Consider the following 19,116-nt stretch of genomic DNA (forward strand, 5'->3'; position numbering starts at 1 on the left):
GAAGTAGGCAAGATACACGTCAGGGCCCCATCTGTAAAGGAAGGATGCATTTTTTCCCCATCGTTTATCGGTGATTCTTGAGAGTCAGTTGCTCATTTGAATAAAGGTGGGACAGACATAAAGTCGTTCAACAACATTACCCTTGATAGTAAATAAGACCACGACCTGAAAATAGAAGAACATCAGAGTGACTGAAGTTAGGTACCGCCCCCCCCCCCTCCAGTTTATATGGTGAGTAAATTCTCCACGGGATGGGTGGATATCTAGAACTAATTCCGTATCGCGATGATGTATACTGGAAGTGTTTTGCCGTACTACAAAATCTTTTAATAACCTCTTTATTTGTCCATCAGTGGACATCCTCCTGCCCCAAGATGTATGTAGGTCATGGGAAACACCAGGCACAACCTATGTCTAGTCTTGGATTTCCAACCTTGCCCAAGAGCATGCCATCAGCAAGGAGAGAGACACCTGTGCCTTGGGGACACAGGTGAAGTCCACCACCTCCCAGTGCCTGGCGCGCACATTCTTCCTCTCTCAGCATCCAGGACGCCTAGCAGTCCTCACAGGCTCCCGGGTACTAGACAGGCCTGGGAACCCTGCCGGCTGAGGCGGCCAGGAGAGAGCGCCTGCACTTCTCCTACCCCTCCCGTCCGCAGCAGCCTCCTGCCACTCAGGCGACTCGACGTGCGGTCCCGCCCAATGACGGACGGCCGCCTCCGCGGGCTCCCCGCCCTCCAGGCTCCGCTTCCAATGGGAGGCCGGCGGGGGCGGGCCGCGCGGGCAGCCTCTCCAGCTGAGGCCGCGGCTGGAGCCGGGCAGGGGCGCGGGAGAAGCAGGTACCAGCGCGGGCTGCGCAGCCCCAGGCGCGAGAGCTGCGCTGACGGGCGGAAGGACGGTCCCCCGCGGGAGCCAGGGACCGAGCGGGCGGGATTCGCGCCTTGCCAGGCAGGGTCCGAAGTCCGCGCTATGGGAGAAGAGAAATACTTGCCTGAGCTGATGGCAGAGAAGGATAGCCTGGATCCATCTTTTGTGCACGCGTCGCGCCTTCTGGCGGAAGGTAGGACCGGCCCCGGCGCTCGTCAGCCCCGGGCAGGGAGAAGTTGGGGAGGGTGGACGCTCCGCTGTGCAGAAACTGTCCCCCGGAGCTGCTTATGAAGGCAGGAGCGCTGCGCGGACAGCCGGGCTCCGAGGAGGTTGAATTGCTGGAGACCAAAGCCCTGAGGTCTCATGACTGGAGGATGCGACCTGTTAGGGTCCTGGACAGGGAAACCAGCAAGTGTCAGGTGGCTCACCGGGACCTTTTCACTTCACAGAAGCCAGGGAAATCAGTTCAGGAGGAAATGCGTTCCAAGAAGCGTTTTTTTCTGAGAGCGTCTTGGTCACAGATCAGCGTTATTTATTTAGTACATTTCCCCCCTTTGGCGTTTCTAAGTGATTTTGATAACCTTTATCAGTCTTTCCCCCGAAAGTCTTAGAATTAATCAACATTAAAGTATGCGTGTTTGTGTATTTACGTGAGCATGGTAAGCAGAAACTAAAGTGCTTATAAATGTATTTGAAAAGACATTATTGGGTACTCTGAGATATTGGTCCCTAGAAACGCTCCATAATTGATCAACTGTTTTTTGTTTTTTTGTTTTTTTTAAATTAGGTGTGCGTTTTCTTTTATGTACCTATGATGTTCGTGGAGCTTCTTCGGTTCCCAGTGGAGCATCTATGCCTTGCCTTTTGCATTGCTTTGAAAGGTCGTTTGAGAAAAGGCACACATGAAAACTTCTCTGTCAGAAATATTAACCCCAATTATTCCATTTATGTGAAACAAAGATATCCCATATACCCACTAATTGAATTGGCACATGCCTATTTAACACAACTGCAGAATTTGGGGATGAATGTTTCATTAATTATGAACTGCTTCATCTTCAAACTGGCTACTGTGCAGCTTGGAAGTGTGGGGTCTGACCCACTAGAAAATCAGTGGCATCGTCTCCTTGTCCAATTCCTCAGCATTAAAATAGATTTGAGGCTTTGTTTTGCATCGTAGAAAAAATTTTGCTCCTCATAGGAATCACAGACATTAGATTTATTTGACATTTTTAATGGGTTATTGCTTATTATGACCCACAGTAACAAAGTATCTCATGAAAGACTGCCAGGAAGAAATTTATAATCAGAATGTAGAAGACTCGAAATAATCTAAACTGTTTTCAAGGGAAGGCTGGCTTTGTAGAGTACTTAGGGAGTGAAATACAATCATGTTTACCACTTCCCTAATAATCAAATTATAGTCAATGAAAAACTAAAGTCAAGGACTATCCTGTCCTCTGCTTTTAAAGGACATTTGTATACTCATTCTAGGAATATTGAAAAAAAAAAAGAATGACTTAATAGGCATTAACAGATTAAAAATGTTCAATTATCCACTTCAGTCTGTTCTTCAGAAGTGTTTCCGTTGAGCGTACAATGAAAAAAAAAATACAGATTCCGGATCTTCTCTGTCCTGATAACTGGAGCTCTCATTGGGACAGATGAATCAGTCTTTGATTCACCAGCTATTAATGTCTGTTAACTGTACTTTCAAAGCTTACAGAACTAAGGGATGCAGGTGAAGGTCTTAACAGAGTGCAACACACGGATATTCCTGACCAGAAAAACCGTTAAGAGAACACTAAGTGCCTGGCTTCCTGGCACTTTTCTTTCTCAAGCACCGGATTTCTTGCGACTTAGGAAATTGTTCTAATGCACCTTGTAATTTAATTTTTTCCCAGCAGGGGGAAGCATGGCCTGCTTTTGTAATGGATTAGGGGAAAAGCTCCTAACTAGACAAGCATCTCAGTAAGAAACAAAGAGGGTGCCTAAATTCAAAGAATTCCTAATGAGAAAGGAGAAAGAAGGAGGTGGCATCGGTAATCCCAGAGTAACCAGATAGTTACATAAAGAGAAGCGCAGGCGCCTTTCACTTCTGTAACTCTAACCAAGCTCTTTACTCGTGCTTACTAGACTGTAAGGTGAGTGTGCTTTGGATTCTCAGTGAATCAGAATGCACATGTTGCATTATAGATTTTTTTTCCATTGTCTTTTCAAAGGCCATTTGTGAGGCTTTCTAGGATCGCTGTAGAGATTTTATTTCTCGTACCTGGAAATGCTCTGATTGAAGACATCAGCTATAAATAAACCTGACACAGATACTCAAATGGAGGGAAGGTGCACACCGAAATACATTTTAGCAGTGCTGTGCAGACAGGCTTGAGATGGAGGGGGCAATAAAAATGAGCCAGATGATTCCATTCTTTGGAATGAGTTTCTAGAAGCAGTGATATAAAGCGATGAGCTCTCACAATGACTTATTTTGCCTTGCGATAATTGATAGATACAAGCCTATAATCACTTGTGCCTGCTTCATTTACGTTGGAAGGCCATGGGCTTCAAATTACTTTTTGAGTTGCTTTTGTATTTTCATTGTATTTTATTTCATTTGTTTCTGTTTCGTGTTTTCAGTGAGGGTGATTCTAAAAATAATCATTAAAAACAAATACATTTTGAATATGACTTAGTGATAGCAGATCTTGAGTAATATGGGTTAAGGTGTTTTCATAATGTATTTGATTAAAATAACTTCCATCCTGTAATTACAATTTTACATAGCTCCTTAGTTGTTATGGAAGGTGTTTCTTAATGTGGTAATAGAGCGAACTCAGTATGATTCTTAATGTTCTGGCCCAGGTCCGATTCTGCTTGAGCAGTGGAGTTTCATGAGGCTATTTATAGCTATGCTACCTCCATTTAATTCCATGTTTATTTAACCTGAATTTTGTAAGCTTTCCTTGTCTGGGTCCAGTTTTCTTCTCTCAAATTAAATAGTTAGAGTAGGAGAGCTGAATATTTCTGCAGTTCTTACTTACTCCCAGATGTTTGCTGATGCGAAGAAGTGATGTTTGCATACTCAGAACAGAAAAATCAATAGCTGAACATTTTGAAACTTTTTCATTCCTTCCTAGTTTAATGATTAATAATACATTCACTGCAGTATAGTGCAATTTGAGGCATATACACTATGTTGGACAAGGAAGACAGATTCATGTTCTTAATTCTATTGAGTGACTTTGAAGGCTTGGGTCTTCTGTGCAAAATGTATGTGAATATAAGCTTGTTTTAAGTGGAATGTGCTATGTGACCGATTCACATTTATTAATCCATTATGACAGTTTATGCTTTCAAAAGGATTATTAAATTTCAGTGAAAGTGATTTAGGCAAGGCTTTCTTGCCTGTGTCTTCACAAATATTGATGGATTAGCCACTGTTTTAGCTAATTTATGGTTCTGTGAAAGCTAAGATTGCCAAATAAAATAGTTTCTGAGCCACTCCTTCCAGAGTTTGGTGAAAGCTTGACCCACCAGCGGCAGTTGGCCTTTATGTTTGCAGATCTATGTGAATTTTTAAAAATGGGATGACAGCAAGGATTTTAATTTTTCACAAATGGTAACATGTCAAAACTGAGTTAGATTCAAATTCTCAGTAAGGATCACTTTAAAATTTAGATCTTAGTCTCTAAATATTTCCCACAGCTCTTGGCAAGGTTATAAGTTATAGAACATTCTGATAGTGCACCTAGAATCACCCTCTAATTTTAAAAAATACAAGATTTACACAACTTTCCATTGATGTTTTTTTCTTGATGACTATGTCTTTTTTTCTCTCTGTAGAAGCAGTATAATCTTAATACATTTATTAAATACAAGACAATCACACATAGGTGCAGATTAAAATCTTGCTATCTTCACATGGGCAAACCCATCTATTTCAGTGTGTAACACACTTGGTACTGAGTACTGACATGTCCACCCTTCACTGTGATGCACTGAAGATGCCACTTGCTTTTCTGTATGATTCTGCGTTTTTTTTTTAAATCTGTGAAATGGGAAATGCAATGCTCACCAGACAGATATTTTGAGATATACCTTTCTGTTTGCAGTAATAAGGGCAGAATTTTATGTAAATACAGGAAACACATTTTCTTTAGCATTTTCATGCCATTGTCTGATTAATCTCAATGTGAGACTAGATTTTATAAGAAAAGGAAAAGTGATTCTTATTTTGCTATTTGAATCACTGCTGAATGGTGTTTTAACTCATAAATCAAGTCAGAAACATATTATCTTGTAAAATATGGCTGCAGAGAGGATTTTTAAATGCCCCCATCGTGGTTCCTTGTCAGTCTGCCTTGGTTTGGTCAACACTAGTTCTTCTTCTTCTTCTTCTTCTTCTTCTTCTTCTTCTTCTTCTTCTTCTTCTTCTTCTTCTTCTTCTTCTTCTTTCTTCTTCTTCTTCTCCTTCTTCTCCTTCTTCTTCATAATAAATAATAATAATAATAATAATAATGATAAATCTAGACTTCATCAAGCTTCTTCTTCAACCTACAATACTTCCGCCTTAGCAAGAGATTTCAGCTTTCCTGGTCTCTGTGTATGTGCTCTGTTGTGTTCCTTGCTTCCTAGTACATGCAGATTTCATGCCCCACCTCACATACATTCATACACATTCATGCTTATCCTCACATACAGACTCCATGACCATCCTCACATACAGACTCCAAGTTTATCCTCACATACAGACTCCATGTTTATCCTCACACACAGACTCCATGACCATCTTCACACACAGACTCCATGTTTATCCTCACACACAGACTCCATGTTTATCCTCACACACAGACTCCATGTTTATCCTCACACACACACTCCATGACCATCTTCACACACAGACTCCATGACCATCCTCACATACAAACTCCATTCCCCATCACATACAGACTCCATGTTTACCCTCACATACAGACTCCATGACCATCCTCACATACAGACTCCAAGTTCATCCTCACATACACACTACATGCCCAATCTCACATACAGACTCCATTCCCATTCTTGAATTATTTTACTAATAAAAGACTAATATTTTTTTTTCTTTTCAAGCTTGACCCACATCCTGCACACCAGCCCTTCCCATGGGGTTTCACCTCATTCTAGAGATACATCTTTTCCTCGGGTCCTCCCACCACTTCTGTTTAGTCTTTTTTGTAGCAGCCTTGCCAACATGAATAACTGAAAAAAATAGACTGCATTTCACTTGCAAAAGTAGTGAAATTAATCTTTCTTGCCACTTATCCTCTTATGTCTTTCAGGTGTCTGGTATTATTAATCAGTACCTAGTTTCCTCATTTTTCTTACTTTATCTCTTCAAAACTCTTCTGTCTAGCCTCTGTCTTCACCGCTGCCCTGAAAGTCACTCTAGTGACAGAAGCACCCCCTACCAGCCTCATCTATTAAAGGCTTTCTTCCCTTTCAGCAGGCATACGGTTTGCGGTTTGCACTGCTGCTACTCTTGCAGGGCCTTTCTCCTCTCTGGGTTTCTGCCACTGTCTGCTGCTGGCTTTCCCTAATTGACTCTTCCAGGCTCTTCAGTGTACTTCAGTTCCCGACTTCAGTACACCCCGTACTTCCACAAGGATTCATTCAAAATGAACTTCCCGCCAACTCAGGCTCTTTAATAATTTGTTTCCACAACAAGTACCTTGCGTTCTTTGGCATTCTTCCCTTATATCTCCTTTGCCAGCCTTGTCTCTTGATCCTCTCTGCTTAATTTATCTGGTCTGCAATAAGTTATTAGTTTCTCTACACCCTCTCTGCTCACCCTTACCTGTCCTCACCGTGGTGGCCATGTTCTCTTTCTCGAGCTCGCTGTCCACACTGTCATCGTTCCATCGTTAACTAGGTTGTGCTGATCTGTCTCACTCGACTGAACTCAATAGGCAGAGCTAAGTCTTGCTCAGCATTGTATCAACAGTAACCATCATGCGAGCTTCACATATGGGGCTGCTCAGCACATATGTGCAAAGCTTTTCCTCATCACACTTCAGACTCTGCCCCTGGGGCCTCTCTGTGACGTCATCTGGCATGATGTATAGCTGGCTGCCTCTATTCCCCATCCTCTATCTAAGGGGTTCTATGTACTGTGACTTTTCTGTAAGAGCTTCCTAATTTGTCTCCTTGATTATAATTATTACTCATTCAAGAAACTGGGGCTGGCTACCCCTTCATCTAGGAAGCCTCCATAATAGCTTCCTGATCTTATTTATTTTGGATTAGGTGAACTTGCCTTTCTTCTTTTTGACCTTTCCACTGCTACATTGCAACATGCAGTTCTGTTTGATCTTGTCTTTCTGCCCTCTAAGCTGAGAGGTTGGATTTGTGACTCAGGTCTCTGAATCCTTAATGCCTGCCTTCAGTTTTGGTGTGTGATACATGGTTACTAAGTGGATTATGCTACACCTACATATTACCTTTCTCCTAGCTAGAAGACATCTCCAGAAACAAAATTCCAGAAATTCCTTCAAGGTTGAATTCATCCGTATTTTATCAATCCTTAATTCAAATTACAGAGGATCGTTTTAAGAACATTTATTCACTAGAAAAATCTTATTCTGAAGTAATTTTACATTTGCAGGTAATTGTGAAGCCAGAGGTTTCTTTAGTCTATAATATCCCATCCGAGAGGATGACATTGATACATTGTGTGTGCACAGCTTTGTTGTGTGGCCCTGTATAGGATTGTTTGATTATCATGGCTGTCATGCTCAGCTTCCTCGACCACAGTGATCATCTTCCTTTAACATCTATGTTACTCCTCCATCACCTAGTTCCTGACTGTTGTTTTATGCCAATTTAGGTGCTTTTCAGCCCGCCTTCCTTTTCTTTTCCTTCTTGGATTTCATGACGAGTATACACTTTTTCCCTTTCTCTAGGGTCCTAGTGACTCTGCCTATGTGTTTCTTTATTGTTAGGGCTGATTTATTTCTTTGATTCTGTTTTAAGTCTATTTTTTCTTTCCACTGCTCACTTATGCTGTGATTGAGTCTGTCTCGGAGAAGAATTTTAAAATTCTAGTTACTGTATCTTTAAGTTGTAAACTTGTAGTGTTTCAGATCTTCTGTTCCTTTGCTCAGACAATTACAGAACCTAGTGAGTGGGCAACTGTTGGTTGCCCTTTCTCTTTCAAATTGTTTTCCCTAGTTCTTGCCATGAAGCATATGCTTTTTTAAACTGTACCCTGGATATTTTCAGTGTTGTATTATGACAGCATGGGTTTTTTTTTTAAATCTCTTTAGAATAAGCTTATGACACTCTTCCTATAGACATGGAACCACCATCAGAACAAGCTACCTTTAGTGAAAAGCCACGTTCCTCTCACTGGTATCATTGACCTTACTCTGTCTGGGAGGTAGATGATGTCCCCTTACTGCCTTTTGTGTATTTCTGCTGATATTAAGAAGGATGGGGAGGCCTCATTCCTCCTGGGTCATGGTGAAGTTTCCAGCAGTGTGCAGAAGACATAGAGCCTCTATGATACTTCCTTGTTTGGAAACAAGAGCCTATTCATTATACGTGAGAGTACCAATTCAAGATCTTCATATAACCTCTGCTGACATTGTGTGAGGTGAGTAGAAAGGGAGTCCTAACTTCTAAATCGGTCTTCTTTGATAGCATTCAGAGGGAAATAATGCCTGATTACCATTGTATGAGGTTAAAAATAGAGGCTTCCTTCCTAATTTTTCTTTTTATAATTATCTTTTTTTTTCTTTTTTGGAGCTAGAGCCTATTATATATTCCAGGCTCACCTCCACTTTGCCTGATGCTCGAATTACAAGATGTATCATCATATTCAACTCTACTTAATTTTTTCTTAAAAGGAGTGAACATAGTTTTTAATAGTTCATTGAACTGAGGAGGACATTTTGTATTTCAAAATTATGTTTTGTTAACCCTCCCTTAATCTAGTCTTTCAGCTAGAAAGAATAAGCATATATATGTCTGGGCATTTGTGACTGTGTGAGTGTGTGTGTTGTCTGTGTTAATTTTTTTATATGTTTCCAGAAATTCTAGGAGATCACAGATGTGTTGTTTCTGGGTTTAGATCTGTCAGTTATGATAACCAGCTGGCCCACATCCTTCCTTATGCCTTTCAGAGCATCTCTTTATTCTTATATATGATAACCAGCACCTATTATTTTCAGTTTTTATTTACTTATAATACTTTCATGTAAATATATGTTTGTATTTGAATATTAATGTTTTATGAAGAACTATGTTTGAGTGGGCATGACCAATATATACTTATTTTTTTATAGTATGGAACTTAAAAGAGAAACAACAAATTTGACCTGTGTTTTCAGTTTCTCTTTAACTAGTCTGGAATGAAGCTTTTTGTTCCTATAGTAACTGTAGAAGTAAAGCAACATGTTTACAGGAGTTAGAAAACCTTAGGTATAACCATGTGCCATCAGCATTTCATAGCGATTGCTTAAACACTGACTTTCATATCTCTTCTTTTGACCAGTATGTATTATAAGAAAAATATCTTATTTGAAATTATATTCTCTCACCTCTATTGTTTTTAATGCAATAAATAGCATATGTTCTAACTGTGTTCATAGATTAAGCTTTTTTTATAAAAGTGGTAATTTTCAATAATATAAGAAAGACCTAGAAATATTTTAAAGAAGAATGATTAGTAGTTGATTTCCCAAAGTTATCAAATATTTGTTTTATAGGAGCCCTCAATTTCTTGAGTGAAAAATTTTATGGCGACTAATTTCATTCATCTAGAATTTAAGGAGCCATGGCCCATGTATCCCTTTGCTACATCACAGACTTTTCCTTGATGTGAGCTATTTGTGGCTCATCTCCTTTTCCTAAGCTTGCTGATTCTCAGTAGAGAAGTGCTGTGGGTACTCCTCCATTAAAGGGTACACCTTTAAGATATCAGCCCACTTTGGGTGTGGTCTAATGTACTATAAATGCAGGCAAAAAGTGTGCATGGGCCTCATAGCTGCTGGATTTGGTTCCAGTTCCCAGCAAACACAGAGTTTATCCCCAAATCAATAAAATGTTGCTTTATTCCATTCCAGGTTATTGTGGAACTCTTTTGTACATCAACAAATAAATAATAAATTTTAAAGAACAACTGCATTGCTTTAGGTACTTTTCTATAGATATTCTTAGTTTGGCTATAGTTTGGGAGACAGATTCTATGGGGCTAGGACTCCATTACATTTAATCAGACAATCACAGTTGTCCTTTAATGTGATTTGGTGACATCTCTCTACAATAACTATATGCTACTGCTATACACAGAGTCATTACATGTTTAATTTGTGAAGACTACAAGCTGTAGGGGATTTAACACATTTGTGTGTGTGTTCAAGGCACGTTAAGTACACATACATTTACATGTATGTTCATGGATGGACTGCTAGATTTCATATGAATTTAGCAGAGCAGTTATTTTGAAGATCACAGGGATCCAGAATTGTCATACTTACTATTGACTCATTCACAGGTCATGCTCTTTACCAGAAGCTACATGGAATGTTTTCATGGCTTACCACGAGTCTATCCACCAATCACATTAGATTGTTACTAGTATCATTCTAATAAATGCCAAGAATTAATACTGTTTAGCACAAGTACTACAGTAAAGAAATGCTGATCAAAAATTCAGATTCACCCTACCAGAGGCCATGCAGAGCCACTAAAATATACTGCCTCCTGGGGAAGGGGCAAATCTATTCATGCTGTGAAGGAGGGTCAGATATTAATATGTAAAGTTTAGGTCAGAGACTTAATATTAATTTGTCAGTAAACTTCTCTAATAGTCCCCAATGCAAGAACTACATGAATTAATTTATAATGCTATAAGAAATAGAGTAAGTTAAAGATAAGTGGATTTGTTGTGTGGGCATTTACCAAACAGTTAATTATACAGTCAGGTTGAGGAAATCTGAATGTCTTATATTTAAGCATGCCATTGAAAATACTTAGTAATGTTCAAGAGAGGCATAAGCAAACATTTTAGTCTCTGCTTTTTTAATGACCAAGAAAATTATTGGAGAAGTTGTGTGATTTGCTGAGGTATTGTCTTTCTAATTTCTTTTAAAGAAGGGCTGCTTATATTTGTTGAATTCTTCTCCCAACCAAGAACAACAGTAGCTTCTTTCTTGTCTCTTCAGCAGTGAGGGGTTTGTTTTTTTTAATGTCTGAAATCAAGCAGATTGTATATTTGGTCAGAAACAGATGTCTTGATATAAATGTTATCTATAGGTTCTGAGCTCATAGGATTTAATATGTTGGAAACATATTGGTTGATGTTACTACTGTCCTGTTATCAATGTAATCAATGTCCATTTCCTTTCAAATGTTAGTGATTAGAGTTTACTCTACTTATAAAAATCAGAATCCATATGTTTTCCCCAGAGTGCATTTTAGCAGATTTGTGGTTGTATGCTGGATAATGTAAGTCTTGAGAGTAGCTCAGAAGAGGCAGCCCCAGGGGCAAAAGCAGTGAAAGAAATTACTTAATGAATATAATGGGGTAAGTAATGAGAAATTCATTTAACATCTTCTTATGCAAGCATGTGGAATATATTATGAAAAGTAATGAATATTGCCCCCATTTTATGAGAAAATTTAAAGAGAGACACATTATATGTTAGCATCAATGTACTTGTTTTTTGAGAATGTCATACCTGAGCATCTATACCACTCTGTCCATTACCTAATGCCTTCATCTTCTCCAGTATCGCCCCAAACTAAATTCTTTACCTCTTATAAAATTATTATTGTTACACATATATACACTCATATGTGTACATGTGTATATGCACACCTGCATGCCCAGCTACTCAGTATATTTAGTTCATTTATCATTGACTATATATTTATGTGTCTGGGCTGACTCTTTGGTATTGGTCAGTCTATGCAGGAACTCAGCCCTGAAGGAAAATGATTCCTCTTCTTTTAGCAGTCACCAGTCATCTGTGCTCTTCTTTTAGAGGAAGGACCAGAGGCAAGTAGTTGATAGAAGTTAGGAAAAAAGTCAAAAGGTGTTACTAAACCTTGAAATGTTTAAAAAGAAAAGATATATATCCTTGTTTCACTGAATATAAAAATACTACTCTGATAAACTGTTAAAAGTCTTAAAAATATTTGCTACTGTAGAGTTTCCTGTTTCGTTTAAAATGACTTTCTCTCTAATAAAGACCTGAATGAAAAAAAAAACAAAACTTTCTTTAAGAAATTAAGAAATTAGATTTGCACACAGCGGTGTATTAATGTCTTATAAAATGAAAGCAATGGGCATAAAATTTACTTACTGTGTTAAAGCATGTAAATGTTATAAACAGAAAATTTTACTTAAGTGTAAAACTAGACAAAAGATCATCTTCATATAGAAAGACCTAGATTAGAGTTTGTTTCGTCTCCTGGAATTCAAGACCTGGTGAAGGAGAACCCTTTAAGTTGTGTTAAGTTGAAATAGCATTCAGTGAACACATGTGTTCAGTCTAAGTGACAGTTAAGAGTTTGGACTTCCTGCTAAAACCAAAGTCATTTAAGAGGATTTAAGCAGTACCAAATAGATCGTTATCTCATTGACACACAATATGGCTCCACTCTTGGAAAATGGCCTGGGTATGTCTTAGATGTGGGTAGGACCTGAGGTCACTAAAATAGCAAACCGGTTAAGAAACTCTGGAGAACTGAGTTCAAATCATACAGTGCAGAGAGCGAAAGAAGGAAAGGTTTGTTAAAAGTTTATAAGCACAGTGTAAAAACTTGGTTCAGATAGAGAAGATGATAAAATCAAAGGAATAACGGTTGCTGTCGGAGGTCCCCCTTGCTAATAGGGTCAACGGCGCTGTCGGCTGCAAAACTATTACTCAAACAGATAGTCAAGGTCAGGAGACTATGCCCTGAATGAAGGACTAGTAGAGAGTTTAATACAAATTCAGGTGCCGAAGTCAGGAAGCGGGTATGGAGAAATTTCTGTGTGCTCTAATGGAGTAACTGAGCTTAGGAGCATACACTGGTAACCACAGCACTGAGGAAGTGAAGGCAGGAGGATTCTGAGTTTAAGGTCAGCCTACGTTGCATGTTTATACTTTGTCCTAAAGTCTCCCATCAGCATCAGCAGCAATAAAAGCCAAAAGAAACCTAGAAAGAAAAGGGAACTGTCACAAATACGGTCTAATGGATTTATAGACAGAAAAGGAAGGAAAGGAAAACAGAAATGTGGAGAAAAATCCATGTGCACTTGATGAACAAATAGTAGCCCAGGTCCTGAGAAAGTGAACATTGACTTGACAAGACAGCATATTGAAATGTCTAAAATGGATAGTATTTATCATTTCGACCTATGCAAATCGTGCATTTGTGTCCTTGAACAAAGAAGAGAGAGGTAGAAAGATGGAGACATTGGAGTGTAGGTTAAATCACCAATGTTGTAATTATACCCTTAAAATCTATTTTCTGTTCCTGTAATTTTGAAGCCTTGATTTTGAGTGGATATTTTTAAGCTTAATGTACTCCTTTGTCCTCATGTGTAAAGTGGGGGTTTTTATAAACCAAGAAAATGATGGTAGAGCTATGTTGTTGTTGTTATTTTGATAACTGTAAATAGCACTTATCCTATCCCTTGTCCTTTCATGCTTAAGTGCTTCTACCTTGCCAGTCTAACAGTCTATCCGTGTGGCAGGGAACCTGCTTTAAAACAAATATATCATATATAAGATCATGCCATGCATCCTTGGATCTTTTCTAAGGCACGTCCTTGGTGTTTGAAGGCTTTCCTTCTTCCAGATCCTTTGTTTATACCTGCCTTTTCATTACTAGTTCATGCTGAATTGTTGGAACGTGTGACCTCAAGGCTCACTGATACTATCCAGATGCTCTTTCTCCTTTACATCTGTGATTCCACAAGCCACTTAAGAAAGCTCTGCTGTCATTATGGGCAGTGAGATAATGGTGTACAGAGATGGGAGATGAGAGATCCAAATTTGCTTCCCTGTAAATCTCAACGGTTCTTTGAGTGTACCGCAACCGAATGAAAACACACACACACATACACCTTTGTAGATAAGCACCCACGAACACACAGGCACATTTTCTTCCCAGATGGCAAGCAATGCAGAGTAAATACATTCTGGAAGAAACAACGACTTTAAGGATATAAGAAAAAGGAGGTTCTTCTGTGCCACTTAAAATATATGTTTTGGATTAAACAGCACTTTGTGGAGCATTATTATAACTTTTGTGTGAAATTTACTTGTGAAATTACTAGGTTATTAAGTAAAATTTATTTCTTACTCTGGAATGTGGAAAAATCATTCAGAAGCTACTGTTGTAGTGAAAAGAACTTGACAAACCAAGTCAAAAACTGAATTCCGTATCTGCTACCTGGCTGCTCTCTAACTCTGGGAAATTTTTTCACTACCCATTGGCCTTTGTGTTCTTGTGAAAATGCAGGTCCTTGGTTCTGCAAATTTCCTGATAAATTCTTTGGAGGTTTGTAAGCATTACTTATCTTGTGAAGATATTAACAAGAGCCACTTTCTTATCTGCTTCAATGTGTGTGATGACCTTACTTAAAAAAAATTAAGGTGAAAGTTGTAAACAGAAATGGAGCTTTAAAACCCACACTCGATGAGGATGAGATGCTTTAGTTATTTAACCTGTGTGAGGAATACCCTTGGCAACACAGATAATATTTTTTATCAGCTGAGATTCTGCCCTCAAGTCTTCTTCCCACGATCCTCATATCCTCTAAGTATGGTTCTGATGCTTCTCCTCAATTTCCTGGAGATATTTTAACTTAGTACTCAATCATCCTTCTTGAAAGTTCACGATGCCTTTGGTCACGATGTCTGTGCTGTTGCATTCCTCAGTAGCTAATTCCCTTTAGTGTTGATCATCTATTCCATTGCACAAAGTGTCTCTTCTGGGTGGATGTGTGGGAAGTCTTCAATAGTATCTTATTATATGGGTAAGTTGTTAACGAATGTTCACTTCCCCTTTTTCTTGCCTGGATGGACATCAATGTAGCTTCAGGTCCTGGAATTCTTATGGATCCAAGCTGGCCTGGAAGTTAAGATTTTCTGCCCTGGCCTCTTAGGTAGTGAGAGTACAATTTTACATCAGCATGCTGGGCTTAGACTGTGTTTCTTTATGTGGAGTAGAGTTAGCAGCTTTTAAAGCCTACTTTTCTTTTACCTTATATGAAATGCATGGCCAGTTCTTTAATACTTTCCAGGCTCTGTCATCCTCTCTCCAATAATGTGTGAACATTCTGGTTGTCACTCTTTTGGGCCACCATTTGAAGTTCTCAATCTGCTTAATATCAGATATTTTATTTGTTTGAAGCATTAAAATACTGTGGGTTTTATTTGCATTCCCTTGATAAATAATGTTGGTAAACATATTTTATGTGTTTTTTGCCACTTACACATATTCTCATCGAAGTGATTGCTTAGAGGCTGGCGTATTTTAAATTGGATTGTTAGTCTTTTACTGTTATGAGAGTTACTTTTATGTTCTGGATTTGTATTGTTTATTAACCAAATGAATTGTAAATATCTCACCCCAATATACAACTTATATTTTTATTTTCAGAAAAGCCTCCTGAAGGGAAGTTATAAATTTTGCTGGCCTACATTAACATTTTTTCCTTTATCTATGTTGATATTGTGTCATTCTTAGGAAACCATTGTGTTTTTCAAGATCAGAAAATGTCATCATGTGTGCTAGAACTTGTATTTAGCCTTTAAGTACAGGTTTATATACCATGCAGATTTTTTTCATTGTGCTTGCTATTAAACAAGGGAGGGTAATGTGCTTTTGTTTAAGGTTCTAATATACATGTTTTCCCGTATAGTTTTATGATTGCTTTCTTTGCTTAATGTTATTTTTAGTGCTTAAAACCACATGCACAGACAAAGGAGGTATATCTTTAAAAGCTTAAGATTGTAATGTTCAATGATAGGTGTATAACCTTCCACAGTGGTCTCCATTTGTATCTGCTTCAGACCTAAAGCTGGTAGTGTTAGACAGGGTGTGTTTAAACCTATAATCAACTGTGTGACATCTTTATTTTCTTCCTAGGACATAATCACTGTGGGAAACTTGAATATGCTCTGCCTATCATAAATGAATACATGAGGCACTATCTAAGAGGCCTTGGTGTTTGAGTATATTGTTATATCAGTGAGGAAGTGGCATATTTATTGCCAGAGGGCAGTTGCCATGTTGGGAAAAAAACTAGCATGATTGTCCTGAGGTGTAAAGTATGTTCTGGTGCTATAGGAGAACAGAGAGTAGTAGAGTCACAGGTGTTTCCAGCACACAGCCCCAGCACTTAGTTATGAGCTATAAGGCCTTTATACTTTTTCCAGAAAAAAAATGTGCTAGATAGAAGCAAACTTGACCCTATTCTTAATAAAGTCAACATATTTGTAGACCATGAGCAGAAGTCTAGGTTTATGCTCATAGTAAATGCCTTTCTTTATCTCTTGATCTTCATTGGCATGTTAACTGACAAAATCACTGTTGCCTAGAATGTAACATACATTTCCTGAGGTTACTTAAGGGTGTAACTGGTGACGGAGTGCTTATCCTAAAAGCACATGTACCAAAGCACTGTCAGTCAGTCACATGTTCATACTCGTCTCGTCACTACGGAGATCCCAAGGAAGAGCTGACAGTCATCCAGACTGGCAGAAAGCCTCAGTGCTGACATCTGACAAGATAATTCTGACACAAGTGTGTTTATTTACAGGCAAGAAGATAGCCCCTGATGGAAAATAAGCTTATGTGTGACATTTAGAGTTGTTTATATGTGCATATAAACATATATGTGTGTGTGCATTTAGACTGAAGGAAACGTATTTAAATGATGAAAGTTGACACACAAATACTGAAATGTGTTCCCACTGGACTTACTAGACCTGGATGGAGGTGGGTGGTCCTTGGACTTCCCATAGGGCAGGGAACCCGGATTACTCTTAAGGATGATGAGGGAGGGGGAATTGATGGGGGAGGGGGAGGGAAATGGGAGGTGGTGGCGGGGAGAAGGCAGAAATCTTTAATTAATAAATAAATAAATAAATAAATATGGACAAATCTTCAAAAAAAAAACACCTTTAGGAACTCAGAAAGAATGGAAAACATTTTGTATTATCCAAAGGCTATATGAAGAAACATTTTTGGAAATGGAAACTTTAGATGACCAGTGAATATCCATTTTTATCTTGTGTTTTTGCAGTTTTGTTGAATTGAGAATTCTTCCTTCAGTTGCCGTGTCAGAAGAAAAAGCTAACAGCGATGGTCTCATAAAGTACAGATTATAAAGCCACTAGGACTTTCTAGGTTTATAGTTAGTATTTGGAAATTTCCAATTATAAATAAAAAAGTAAACATACATTTATTAAATGTGATTCCACCCTTGGTTCTGCTCTTAAATCAGACAACCACAGCCCTACTCTTTCTGAGGGTGGGTCGACATTAAACTTGAGGGCAAACAGAACTGTTTCTGATGATTCCTAGTATAGACAGCAATCATTCTGGAACTTGTGTGCACTGTTCAGACATGACAAAAAAGATATGGACAATGGAGGAGAGGTGAAAGTATTCCCTTGTTTTCTTCTAGCCTTCTAAAGACCTAGCCAATGTCAGATTCTTGAGAAATGAGAGAGGTTTCTTCAGTGAAGTGTCCAGAACATCTGCCTATTTGTTGATTGGATAGTTTGTTCTGTTGATACTTTCTGAGTTTTTTAAAAAATGTACTTTAATTTATTAATCTTCTGTTTGAAGAAGATGATGTTAAAGATTTTCTCTCATTCCACAGATGGTCTCTTTATTCCGTTGAGACAGACACATATATCCCATCCTTAAGATAGAAGATTCAGAATTAAACCCACACATTGACAGACATCTGGTCCTCAAAAAAGGTGCTAAGGGTTTTGAAGTGTTCTCAGGCAATGAGGAAGCCACAAGGAAAGGAAATGCGGGCCCGAAGAGTTTGGTTTCAAACAGGGTATCGCTAAGGGAAACTGGTGCTTAGTCATACTGTGGGAATTTAAGAAGAGGGCAGAAACAGACTGAGAGTTGAAGGACTTATAACATCTCCTTAACACCAGGTCGAAAGCTTCTCCTATAGACTGTGAATTCCCTGGCAGTTCATACTTATCATCCCAAAGAACCCCACTTCCCCTTAAAAAGAGCAGAAATAAACCTAAAGCAAAAATAAAAATACCGCCAACAAAATACCCCAAGTGTGACTAATCCCCTCCAAATCAACAACAATTAGAACAACAACAACAAAAAAAAATCCCAAAGCAGCAACATCAAGCAAACCAGACTCCACTAGAAATGCACTGCCCCCAGGGAAGAAATGCAGGCACTCTGGGTCTTGGAAGCTGGGCAGATATGCTGTCCCCAAAAGGATGAGCAAAGGCACTTAAACCCAGGCCTGTGACTCATGGCCTGCTGCAGTGGAAGGTGACCTTTAGTCACTTTTGCCCTATAGCACAGATTACACATGTTGTATTGCTTAGAAATGAAAGAACCAAGTTAGAGAAGTCAGGGTGCCCTGCCTTGTGGGAAGTCCAAGCCCCCTCCCCTCCATCTTAGGAAGGTGTGCATCCAAACAGACTAGGTTCCCGAAAAGCCAGTACATGCAATAGAATCAAAATCCAGTGCCATTATCATTGGCTTCTCAGTCCGCCCTCATTGTCAGCCACATTCAGAGAGTCTGGTTTGATGACATGCTCCATCAGTCCCAGCTGGCCTTGGTGAGCTCCCATTAGATCAGTCCCACCATCTCCGTGAGTGAACGCACCCATGACTTCCTTGTTCATGTTCTCCCTCCTTCTGCTCTTCATCTGGGCTTTGGGAGCTCAGTCCAGTGCTCCAATATGGGTCTCTGTCTCTATCTCCATCCCTTGCCAGATAGGGGAGGGGAAGTGGGGGGAGTGGGATGGAAATGGGAGAATGGGAGGAGGTAGAAATTTTAAATAAATAAATAAATAAATAGATAGATAAATAAATAAAATAAAATAAATCACGAGGTGGTAGTGGTGCATGCCTTTAATCCTAGCCCTCGAGAGGCAGAGGCAGGCAGATCTCTATGAGTTCTAGGCCAGCCTGGCCTACAAGAGCTAGTTCCAGGATAGGCTCCAAAGCTACAGAGAAAACCTGTCTCAAAAAAACGAAAATAACAACAACAAC

At 39.1% G+C, this 19,116-nt stretch overlaps 1 protein-coding gene across 1 annotated transcript in view; it reads left to right on the forward strand.

Annotated features, from left to right (window-relative positions):
* Window positions 1-813: 813 nt before the first annotated feature.
* Khdrbs2 (KH RNA binding domain containing, signal transduction associated 2) overlaps window positions 814-19,116 on the forward strand; it is a 363,837-nt gene continuing 345,534 nt past the window's right edge. Inside the window, exon 1 of the mRNA XM_057751463.1 lies at window positions 814-1,060. Coding sequence (XP_057607446.1) covers window positions 970-1,060 — 91 coding nt within the window. The 5' untranslated portion in view covers window positions 814-969. The remainder of the gene's footprint in view (window positions 1,061-19,116) is intronic.

This window comes from Chionomys nivalis, chromosome 19, assembly GCF_950005125.1.
Source record: "Chionomys nivalis chromosome 19, mChiNiv1.1, whole genome shotgun sequence".
NCBI classification, from domain to species: Eukaryota; Metazoa; Chordata; class Mammalia; order Rodentia; family Cricetidae; genus Chionomys; species Chionomys nivalis.